The sequence below is a fragment of the Drosophila kikkawai genome, chromosome 3L (assembly GCF_030179895.1).
Source record: "Drosophila kikkawai strain 14028-0561.14 chromosome 3L, DkikHiC1v2, whole genome shotgun sequence".
NCBI lineage: Eukaryota > Metazoa > Arthropoda > Insecta > Diptera > Drosophilidae > Drosophila > Drosophila kikkawai.
Genome location: NC_091730.1, coordinates 22122954 through 22135581, shown reverse-complemented (window position 1 = coordinate 22135581; position 12628 = coordinate 22122954). Strand labels below are relative to the sequence as shown.

At 39.3% G+C, this 12628-nt stretch overlaps 1 protein-coding gene across 3 annotated transcripts in view; it reads left to right on the top strand.

Moving 5' to 3' along the window:
• The window catches only part of LOC108078746 (Tyrosine-protein kinase Src64B), a 41023-nt gene extending 28417 nt beyond the window's left edge, over positions 1-12606 (top strand). For all 3 annotated transcript variants that reach the window (XM_070285166.1, XM_017172770.3, XM_070285165.1), the window contains 5 exons: positions 4899-5746; positions 8543-8759; positions 9081-9334; positions 9408-9715; positions 9782-12606. In XM_070285166.1, the coding sequence (XP_070141267.1) occupies positions 5479-5746; positions 8543-8759; positions 9081-9334; positions 9408-9715; positions 9782-10396 (1662 nt within the window). In that variant the 5' untranslated portion in view covers positions 4899-5478 and the 3' untranslated portion in view covers positions 10397-12606. The remainder of the gene's footprint in view (positions 1-4898; positions 5747-8542; positions 8760-9080; positions 9335-9407; positions 9716-9781) is intronic.
• Positions 12607-12628: the final 22 nt, after the last annotated feature.

Sequence of the window (12628 nt, the reverse complement as noted above, 5' to 3'; positions counted from 1 at the left end):
TGGAAAAGAGTCCTAGATGGTATTATATAGGGATTTACAAAGTTTGTCTTGATTTCTTAGACTTTTTATTAAAATAAAAATAGTTTAAATTGTTGTCATTAATGGAAGAGTTGTTTTAAATCACTTACTTGAAAATATTATTTTTATTTCCAGTATTTTTTCCATTTAAAAAATACTTTTTAGGTATGCGAGACAATTTCCTTTAGTACCGGGTATCTCATAGTCGGGTCACTTAATTAGGTCTCTCTTTTTGGTTTATTTGTGTAATTCTTTTTGTGGGACTAATCGATAGCACGTGACGTTTAAAGGTGAACGACTGTGACACTGGGTTGAACGCACAGATAAGACAAAAGAGGAAAATTGGGGGTGGAAAACTGGGGGGGAGGTATGAGGTGGCAAAGAAGCCCGGCATCCACACGGCAACAGGATGACTACGAGGACGTCACACAAATTGACTTTTTAAGTAGGCAACAATGTGGCTACAGCTGACGAAGGACGAGGAACGAGGCAGGACGCAGGACGAAGGCAGTCAGGCTGCGGCAAACCCAGTATAATAATAATGGAGCGCAATAAAAAAAATGTGGGCGAAACAGAACCATTGCCATTTCCATTTTGCAACCCAGAAACCACCCGAAGACGTTCTACATTTTCATATCAAGTCCTCTATTTCGGCGTGTGTCTCTGCGTTTGTGGGGCCTGTCATCGGGAAATGACGGCATTACGGCATTTACAGTTAATGCCTTTATGTCCTCGAGGATTTGGCCTGACATGCGGTCGGTTCCTGCCCCCCCCCCCCCCCCCCCCCGGGGGGGGAATCAAATTCTTTTGCATAATATTTGATTTTATTAGACAGAAGAAGACATTGGCGCAACTATATATTTGATTTTTTTTTTTTTGTTGCTTGGGCACATTGTTAATTTGACAAAAATGTAGTTCAAATGGTTTGTGGGGATGTGCTTGGGGGAAACCGGAAGAAAGAAAGAAGTACGACTTGGAAATGATTAAATTTATAACTTTTCTAGACTATTAGTTTTGTTATGTATTAAATAAAATGTATATAATATGATGGAGTTATAAAGATGGTTTTACATTTTAAATTACTAAAATAATGGGGGAACCCTTCAAACATTTTGGCAACCACAAAACTGACCCACTTACTTTCAAATCCATTAAACAACCTTTAAAAGTTGAGATAGTTTTAGCATTTATAATCTGCACTTACTCTGCCTTCTAAACCTTCTAAATCTATAATAATATTCCAACATCTGGATTTATGGACATTTTATATCCAATTCCCATCTTGACACACTTATACACTCGAATCATAAATGCCATATTTTCACATTCGTGTTGTCGTCTTTCGGGCGCATTCAAAGCCGCAATATCCAATTAAGTATTCATTTAGTTTTGTCAACTTCAACAATGGAAATTCATTGCTTGTGTGCAACAACAACAACGACACCATCACCATAGTCAGCCCACAACACATGACCCGTTTTTCCCCCAAAAAGTAAACTAGAAAATTACATTTTCATGTCACAGAGACACACACACTCACTCGCACACCGTATCGCTTGTCAGCGATGGAAAACCGAGAATTTCACTGCTTCTCGTTTACTGGCCATCAACCCATCAACTATGATATATCGTACACATTCGTAAATGTACATATATGTACCTATTTTTTTCGATTCCAACTTTGCACCCCCTACTACCCTTTTACCAGCAATCCCCAATCACCCATTTGCATTGAGCTTTTGATATGGATGTGAGAGTTCGGTTGGTGTGTGTGTTGGGGTTATAAATCGCTCATGTCTGCGGCAAGGTCTCTATAGGCAGACAATGCGCCACCTGTCGTCCTGGGAATAAAATGTATCGAAATGGGAATAATATTCAACGAGTGTGTGGGAGTGTGTGGGATTTCATATCATGTCTATAAACTCTTAACCGAAAATAATGAATACGAATGGGTGAAATTTTAACCAAAAAAAGTGTTCGTTTTGGGAAATATTTATATTTAGGCTGTACAAGTACACATTCTTGCATAAAAACTTCCGAAAAAGTAAAACAATCTCTTGGGATTTCAAATAACTTGAAAACGGTATAAAAACTTATATCATTTACCATGAAAACTTTCACTTTGGATGGTGTTCTTAACATTTTAAAAATGCTGCGTACTATTACCTTTAGTTGATTTTAATAATTTAGAGATTTCAAATCTCTGGAGATTTAAAACCACCACAAATCTAAAATGTAGATGGGAGATTTTAAATCTCGTGATATTTTTATATTTAATAGACATTTGAGATCATTGGGCTCTTTAAAAATTAGAGATTTTACATTTCTAGAGGTATTAAATCATCACAGAACTTATATCACCAGAGATTTGAGATCACTCAAGATCTTAGATCATTATAAATCTTAAAATCCAAAGTAATTGGAGATTTTAGATAAGCAGGGATTTCAAAACATTTGATATTGTATCTGTAAAGACGGTAATTTCCTAGATATTTTAAAGAATGACAATAAAACGTTCTTAAAAATAAATAATTAATAATTCATTAAATTGTTTGGCTATATGGAGTAGTCCAGTGTAAAACAAAATGATCAAGCAAGTAAACAGGCTTTCCAACTAGTTAGTAGTTATTTTCGTGACTAATTAAGCTATCTAGTTACCCATCTTTATTGTTTAAGATACAATGAGTCATCTTGAAAAGCAGTTTATTATATTACATTTTATCTACTCATCTGCTTATCACTTTATCCTATCGCCGGGCCCTCAACTGTTGCTCTCTTTGTGTTAAGCGCATAATACATATATATAGTATAACCTAATCCAGTCAGTCAGTGACTTTTAAAGTACATCTCATAAAGCTGCGAATATAATTGTATAGAATTTCCCAACATTATTGCAGCCTCAATGCTGGCTACTCTCGTTCCTCGTAGCTGCGACCCCAAAATAAAGGTTGCTTGACCCCCGTGGAACTTTTTCAGTGACTCTGTTGTTGCTAATTTTGCTGGCCGAATGGGTTCATGAACTCGACGAAAAACAAACTTTGACTTTTTATGGGCAAACGAACGCAAATCCATTCAAACTTTTATGGTTGTTGCTGTTGTTTGGGGGGACTTTAAAGCGCTACACGTTCTGTGTTTATCAAGCTGTGGGGACAATAAATGCAGACGTCGCGCCGACGAAACTCAGACAGTTCAAATGTCCTGGCACAATTTCCACACGGAGGCAGCAGGCATCGCGTTGGCACTGTGTGCTCCTTCGCTGTCAAGTCAGCAACACTTTCCACCGATGTCGTTTCGGTTCGCATTTTATTGCTCCTGCTGGATGCACTAAAAGAAACCTTGAATAGGATTATTCTACAAGAGAAAATAATTAAGAATTGGGACTACTAAAATGTACCACAAATATTCAAGAGTGTACTCTTGTTTGCTAAATATTTAAGGCACCTAATCTCACTTGAGTCTCGGACCAAACATGGCTTTAATAATTGACGGCATGCCATGCCAGAGCCGGACCAGGACAATGGCAGGATATTAGCTAATGCCACAAATGCATCCTGGCATTCTGACATCCTGGCATCCGGGCAACTGCCAGCGGAGCGACAATTTCATGCCAGCTGCGCACACACACACACACAGAGCCAACAAAATGCGCAACAATAACAATTAAAATTGGAAACTGCAGCAGCCATCCATAGTGTGCCAGGGGAGAGTAAAGAGCGGCAGAGAGACATGCTGCTGCAGAGTGGTTCAACCTTGGCCTCACAACACGCCCCTGCAGTAACCCCTGCAACCACTCCAATTTCATCCCCTCCTCGAAGTCCTCAACTTCGCTTTGGAGACCATAATTATCCAATTGAACAATAAACAGATGCCTGCCGGGCTTGAGTCAATAGACAATGGCCACGGACGAGAGAGAGACACTGAGCCTGCCCAGCTGGCAACCTTTCAAACGGTCGCCTCCACTGGCTGAATGGTGAGGCTTCTGCTGCAGTTGTGGCAGCAACTGATGTTGCATTTGCTGTTTTGTGGTTTCTGTGGCATTCGTCGAAAGGTTGTGTGCCACTTGTGTCCGCCGGCCACCGAGAGTGATGAGTTGCAGAAACAGTGATAGCTTTTACGACTTTTAATTGAGTTGAATATATAAGGAATATGACAAAAGATCAAGTATTAAGTCAAAGGATTATGGTTTAATATGCTTAAACAGTGATAGCTTTTACGACTTTTAATTGAGTTGAATATATAAGGAATATGCCAGAAGATCAAGTATTAAGTCAAAGGATTATGGTTTAATATGCTTTAAATTTTAAAATAAATTTAAATGTAAGCTTAACCTATTGTGTTGCTTTCAATAATCCTCCATCAGCAGGTAGTTATTTTGAGTAATTAAAACTGATTACAGTCTACATTCTCCTAGGCATAACAATTGCTGATTTAATATTTAATTTCATGGGCATTTCGAAACATAATCAATCTACTTATTACGGATTGAAAAATAACTAGTTTCATGCAAATTTAATTAAACCAAACAATTTTGGCCAATTAAAGCGGACGTGTTATGCAATATGTAATATGATATTCAAATCGCTTGGCATCTCTAATCCCAAAGGGCTGATGAACCCTCCTGAGCTGTAGTTATGGGAGACGAGGAGCTTCCTCCGGGCAACTCAAGTGTAATAATGTGCCAAAAACGTTTACCGAGCCCCACAGAGGATGGATGCGCCGGGAGCCGGACAATTGGCAAAAGGCAACTTGTGCGGTTGCTCCGGCTGAGTGGACACACGGGGGTCAGTGACTGACAGGGTCCTTTGTCTGGCCAAATGCTTATTTAATGAATATTTATTAACACACTAACTAATTACGGTTGCTGTTCTGTTTACTTTTAGCTTCGGCTCACAGGTGACTGACGACGACGACGTGGACGACAACGAGGATTGCCCAGCAATGTGCAGACGGTCGCTGGCTGGAATTGCTGGCAGGACACAGACCGCAAGGATCAATCCAATCAAGGAGCAGCAGTTGCAGCTGTGAATGCAACATTGGCCACTTTTTATACTTACCCACACGAAATGCGTTTTTGCAGCTCGGCCAACGGAGAGATAGCAGTTGATAGATGAACTAGTGCAAATGCCCTCCAACTGCAGCTTTTGATGCAAACTTAAGGCAGGGGCCCACAAATAGAACAAAGCATAAGCCAACTCGACTGATAGTTTAAACTGAAACGATACAACACCCACACACATACACACACTCTTGGCTACAGCAACTTTTTAATTATTGTTAAGAACACACTTTTGCAAAACAACAACAACAACAACTCGTCATATGCCAAATATGTGTTGCCCCAACTGAAGCTGAAAAAGAAGGAAACTAAATACCCATAGGAAGCTCAACACAAAACGAAACCCAAGCGAAACCCAGAAGGCTCAAGCGCGCGCTCATCACCAGGAGGTCATCGCATAAGCCATGGGCAACAAATGCTGCAGCAAGCGACAGGATCAGGAATTGGCACTGGCCTATCCCACGGGAGGCTACAAAAAATCCGACTACACCTTTGGCCAGACGCACATCAACAGCAGCGGCGCCGGCGGCAACATGGGCGGCGTTCTTGGCCAGAAGCACAACAATGGCGGGTCGCTGGACTCGCGCTATACGCCCGATCCTAATCATCGGGGTCCGCTGAAGATTGGCGGAAAGGGCGGCGTGGATATCATCAGGCCACGCACCACACCAAGTGAGTTTTCCGATTTATTATTATTATTATTTTAATTTAATTTTATTTTTTTGGGTAAACAACTGAACCGAAAAACCAAATTTAATATGAGTGTTATCATGCATAGGTAATTACAGTCGTATTTCGGTTAAAAGGGAGCATTTCGGGTCATGAAAATAATCGTTTGAATGGGAGATTAGCTTTTTGAATTTAATTTTTTTTTTTTTTTTTTTTTTTGTGATTTTATTTTATTTTTGATTAAATTTTATTTTTGATTTGATATGACTTTTGATTTTATTTATATTTATATGAATTATGTTTTTTATTTGAATTATTTATTTACTTTTTATTTAATTTATTTACTTTTTATTTAATTTATTTACTTTTTAGTAAATTCATTTACTTTTTATTAAATTTATTTACTTTTTATTTAATTTATTTTTGATTTGATTTTATTTTGTTTTTCATTTGATTTTTTATTTTATTTTATTTTTAATTTGATTTAATTTTTGATCGGATTTTTTTTTAATTTTATTTTATGATTCGATTTTATTTTTGATTTAAATTATTAATTTATTTTTATTTAATTTATTTTAAATTTATTTTTGTTTTGATTTTATTTCATGTTTGATGTAATTATATTTTATTTGTGATTTTATTTTATTATTGATTTTATTTAATTTTTTAATTTGATTTTTTTTATTAATTTTTTTAAATTTGATTTTTTAAAATTTGATTTTATTATTGATTTTTTTTTTTTAATTTGATTTTATTATTGATTTTTTAAATTTGATTTTATTAATAATTTTTTTTTTAATTTGATCTGAATTAAATATATTCATATAAATATGGATTTAAGTTATTTGATTTGATTTTCGTTGAGCTTTTTTGTTCTTTTCTATTGATTTCTTTTATAAACGATTTAAAATAAATTTCGTTTATTCGATTTGTATTGATTTCATTTATGTGTTTATATATATATTATTTAATTTGATTTTAATTGAATCCCTACGCTGGGTTCTAGTCATAATAATAATCGGATTACCTTTTAAACTTGGAATAACTTTCCTATGGAACAAAATCGTATTCATTCTTAAATCTTTTGCATTATTGAAAATGTCCCTAGCCAAGTGCATCTTTTTTAATTAAGGAGCGTAATTAACTAGGTAAAAGTTAACCACGTCAATTATATTTATGCCACACAACATTTTAATTAAGGAAGTTCAAGTGGGCGAAGTTTGCCTGTATATATGCGTATTATCATGCATTAGTAATTACCTGGTGGCTGTTATCCCCGTGGGCCGCGGGAGGAGTGATAATTTCAGCTTTTAATTAGCAATTTGACTTTTTGCCCGCCGCAGAGATTGGCTTTTACCCGCTGGTTGGCCTTATGTTTGCATAATATGACGGCGCCAGCGCCAGGCAACCCGCCCAAACTAACTAACCCAGCAACTACCTGTACTGTACACCTACTGCCATAATTAGAGTTTGTCTCCCAGGAGGTTCAGAGGTGGAGTCAAGTCATTTGCTGCCAGGCACGGTGGTGGCGGTGGCAACGCAATTCTCATATTTGCACTGGTAATACGACTACAGTCGTTAACCTTGACCAGTTCTCGTGGCCCGGAAAAGGGTATCAAAGTGGCAAGGTGGTGTTGGATTAATGCCACCTTAGCGGGGAAATTGCATACGATATGGCACGACATTGTGTTGGCATATACGAGACCCCAAGGAGTTGTGTAAGGAGTTGTTGCAGCTGCGTAACAGTTTAATAAGCTGGCAAAGGGGTGCTATGTTTGCCACGAGCAAATTGCAGGAAGGACATTTATTTCTATTTAAAGGGAAATGTAAGCTTAGCTCACGAAAGGTTTTATTTAGAACTAAATGTTATTTAAGTTTCTTAAAGCTACTTTTAAACGAAAAGATATATCTTCTGTGTAGATTAGTCTTCCGTAAGGTTATTTTTTAAACGGCAACCTTTAGCAGTCATAACTTTGAAACCACAAAGGCGGGAACCAATCCCCTAGTTTTCCCATGGCATAAATGCCACCATTCGTTTCATTCCAAGTAGCATTGAAGTGGACTGCGGACGGCTTGTGAATTATTTTGATGTGACCTGTCACCGCCAGCTGGGAATGCAAAACCTCGCAGCCGGCAGCCGATTAACTGCTGCTGCTGCCATTTCTATCCATGACATGACGGCTACACAGTACTAGGGGCTTATATAGGCCCCTAAAGCCGCTTAGGTCGTGTAAACCCATCAAGAGGTTGAGTGCTTGGCCAGTGATTTGTGCTGCCTTTGTCAGCACGAAAGCCTGATGAAAAGGGGCGTGGCCAGCCCCAAGCCAGTTGGGTTAAAGCTAATGGAGGGCAGAGCAGAGAGCGGCCAAGGCAACTGGCAAGCCGCTGGACAGCAGTTTATTTATGCGTTGCCTCGCTCGTTGTGGGCTAAATCAATTAGCCAAATGCAAGTCAGTGCCAAAAATCGCGGCTTGGCAACGACGGGACACACTTACCAAACACGAAATGAAATTGTTATGTTTATGGCAGCGCTCTCCCCGAAAATGTATGCTATGTATGCCATCCAATTTGCATTTGGCAAGCATCTCCACCCCGCCATACTTGAACTCATTAAACTCTAATTAAGTTTTAAGGCAATTTGGTTAGGCAAATAGGAAAAAAAATATCTGGGAGAAAAAAAATGTGAATTTCCCAATTTGTCACCATAAATTGCAATTTAAGGACGCAAATCAAATTTGCCCAGCCAGACGAAAATTTTTGCCACTAACTAGACACCTCTTCACCCTGCCTTTGCTGTAGCTGGCGTTCCCGGAGTGATGCCCAAGCGCGTCGTGGTGGCCCTCTACGACTACAAGTCCCGCGATGAGTCCGATCTGAGCTTCATGAAGGGCGACCGCATGGAGGTCATCGACGACACCGAGTCCGATTGGTGGCGCGTCGTGAATCTGAGCACCCGCCAGGAGGGCCTCATCCCGCTCAACTTTGTGGCCGAGGAGCGCAGCGTCAACAGTGAGGAGTAAGTGTTTGATTTTCACAGAGACAGCAGTGGAGTTTCGTGATGATTTATATGGCTTTTAAAAGTAAAAAACTTAAATTTTACTGCAACTCTTTGGTATACCTAATTTGTCCATCCTTTTAGTTCAATTTGTAATAATTTTTTGGTAGTAATTTTTATTTTACCCATAACTCTTATTTGCTATCCCTGAAAAAATCTCTATTTTCTTCATAAATTCAATCAGAAACACAAATCTCTGCTGAGCTCTTTTATATATAACACATTTATTTAATTTATTTATTGAAATATTAATATAAACATCTAATATCTATCACCAACCAGCTGGTTCTTTGAGAACGTGCTGCGCAAGGAGGCGGATAAACTTCTGCTGGCCGAGGAAAATCCACGTGGCACCTTCCTCGTTCGACCCTCGGAGCACAATCCCGATGGCTACTCGCTGTCGGTGAAGGATTGGGAAGATGGACGTGGATATCACGTGAAGCACTATCGCATTAAGCCGCTGGATAATGGTGGCTACTACATAGCCACCAATCAGACTTTCCCCTCGCTCCAGGCCCTGGTCATGGCATATAGCAGTAAGTATATACCCACCACGCGAGGAGACAATGAAGTGGAAAAATCCATTTATTAATTTTCTTATCGCCACAGAAAACGCTCTTGGCCTGTGCCACATACTATCGCGTCCCTGCCCCAAACCCCAGCCCCAGATGTGGGACCTGGGCCCGGAGCTGCGCGACAAGTATGAGATACCGCGCTCCGAAATTCAGCTGCTGCGCAAACTGGGACGCGGCAACTTTGGCGAGGTCTTCTACGGCAAGTGGCGCAACAGCATCGATGTGGCGGTGAAGACCCTACGCGAGGGCACCATGTCGACGGCTGCGTTCCTTCAGGAGGCGGCCATCATGAAGAAGTTCCGCCACAATCGCCTGGTTGCCCTCTATGCGGTTTGCTCGCAGGTTAGTGAAGCATTAAATTCCATTGGCTCAACCTTTATTAATTCTTTAATGATTCTTCTTTTACAGGAGGAGCCCATCTACATTGTGCAGGAGTACATGTCGAAGGGCAGTCTGCTGGACTTTTTACGCGAGGGCGACGGACGGTACTTGCACTTTGAGGATCTCATCTATATCGCCACCCAGGTGGCCAGCGGCATGGAGTATCTAGAGTCCAAGCTGCTCATCCATCGCGATCTGGCGGCACGCAACGTACTGATTGCCGACAACAATGTGGCTAAGATTTGTGATTTTGGACTGGCGCGCGTTATTGCCGACGACGAGTACTGTCCCAAGCAGGGCTCACGGTTTCCGGTCAAGTGGACGGCGCCCGAGGCGATCATCTACGGCAAGTTCTCGATCAAGTCGGACGTCTGGTCGTATGGCATCCTGCTGATGGAGCTGTTTACGTACGGACAAGTGCCCTATCCGGGCATGCACAGTCGGGAGGTGATCGAGAATATCGAACGGGGTTTCCGCATGCCGAAACCGACGAATCACTACTTCCCGGACAACATCTACCAGCTGCTGCTCCAGTGCTGGGATGCCGTGCCCGACAAGAGGCCGACGTTCGAGTTCTTGAACCACTACTTCGAGTCGTTCTCGGTCACGTCCGAGGTGCCGTACCGAGAGGTGCAAGACTAAGCAGCCGAGTCCAGAGCCTAATCACACACATCACCTACACACTCACACGCATACACACACGTACGACATATATATATAGTATATAAAGTTATACATATATATTATACATTTATATGCATATTTACTATAATTCTTAAGACTTTTTAATGGCATACCAACCACACACACACACACACCCATGAACTCTATATGTATGGTATATATGTATGTGTTTAAGCGTATCTTAACAGTTCTCTGAATCAAGCAACAAAAACCAGAAAAAAAGAAAGAAAACGAAACACGAAAATCGGAAAGAACTAAATTTTATATTTTACACGCAAAACTATTTTATAATTTATATATATATATATACCTAACTGTATGTACTATGAAAATAGAAAGTATTTAACTAGTTTTGTAAGCTTACGGGGTCGAGAGATCGATGATAACGATGATACTGATGTCGAGATGATGATGATACCAAGAAGTCAAGTAGGAAGGAAATTGATGGCAACTCTATTGAATTTCAAATCGAATACAGCTATACAATTTAAACGCTACTTTAATCGGTGCTTAGGTTTTTTTGTATAAACAATCCAATCCAATCTACAAACTAGACAACTCTTTGATCTAAGCCTCCTCCCTCTGCTGAATAGTTTCTTCTTCTGATACTTTCCACACGAAACAAACAAACAAAAACAGACACACACACGAGACGACTATCTTACTAACTAAGCCAAGTATTATTTAAATCAATCCGAATCCGAATCAAACATTATTGTATTTCAAATTGTTGCTAATGAGAAACTCTCCAATGATGGCATTTACTTATAAGGTGGCATCGCGCCCACGCCTCGTCTTCTACTTCCATGTCCAGAAATCTAGATGGAAATATGAAAATTCATTTGCGAAATTGCATTTTGTACAAATCATTGAAAACACACAAAAGAAGAGACAGCATTTCACGAACCAATGAATGTCTATAGTACACTTAAGTTTATGCCAAAATTATTGTTTATACCTTATACTTTGTTCGTATACTTAAGCACAACAAGCACACACACACACAATTGGGCACTGTCCATGTAGTCTAGATATATCTCTATTGATGTACAACCTGCAGCGTTGGCCCGCATTTAGTTCCTCTCCACACCTGCTGTTCCTTGCGCGTGCAGCCCAAATCAATAGCCCGACTCAAGCCATATGGATAACTGCTATCTCCAGGGTTTCAAATGCTAAATATCACACTCAAATCAACTCTCACACACACTCACCTATCTAAGCTTCACACGAGACATCGATTGAGAGGAGACTTTATTTAATTTATTTGATTTTTGTTATAGTTTTAGTTTGTCGTTCATCGATATAGTACATATAGCATATGCATATATATATATATATTGTGTTGGCCATTGTGTGCACATTCTGTAGCATAAAACCAAAGTTTAGCATTTCGTATTGAGATCTATGTATTTGTAAAGAACATTTACACAGCGACACACACACCACACACAGAGAGATCAGTTTATATAGGATAACCAGGCTTACACTAAAACGAGGACAACAAACCCAATCATTGTATGAAATTGCATTCAACGTAACGAAATCATTGCAAATAATTAATTAAAATGATATTGTTATAATTCACAGGCAAAACTGAAATTGTTTAGCGTAGTTGATGAATTTTTTGTATATAAACTTGACATATAACGTGTAGAAATAAACGACAAATTAAATTGAATGATAATACCAAGCGAATTCTGCAAATCCAGCAATGGGCATCTGGCGGCGCAGGCGGCACGCGAGGCATTTAACCAACCACAAAACAAGAAGAACGTAAATTTCCACAAAACTTTTTATACAAACTGCGGCAATCAAATTGAAAGATTTACAAAATTTTTCAGCCTTTGCCTGGGTAGGCGTGTTGCATGCGCCGCCACAGATCCTATATTGTTGCTTGAGATAACATTGAATAAACAACAACAACAACATGATGGACAACAATGTCCGATGAGTAATTATAGTTATAAACAATGGAAAGGAGATTGTCATGTAATACGGATGGATAATGGTAATAATTCACAGATTCACGAAAGCAAATATGAATGGAAACTGAATTTAGCTGATGTAAAATGATAGAAATGTGTCCGTTAAGTCGGTTAGGTGTGTAATGCATAATACAAATAATAATGATAATAACTAATAAAATTGAAAAATATGTAATAACTAAATACCTGGTTTTAATTTGGGTTT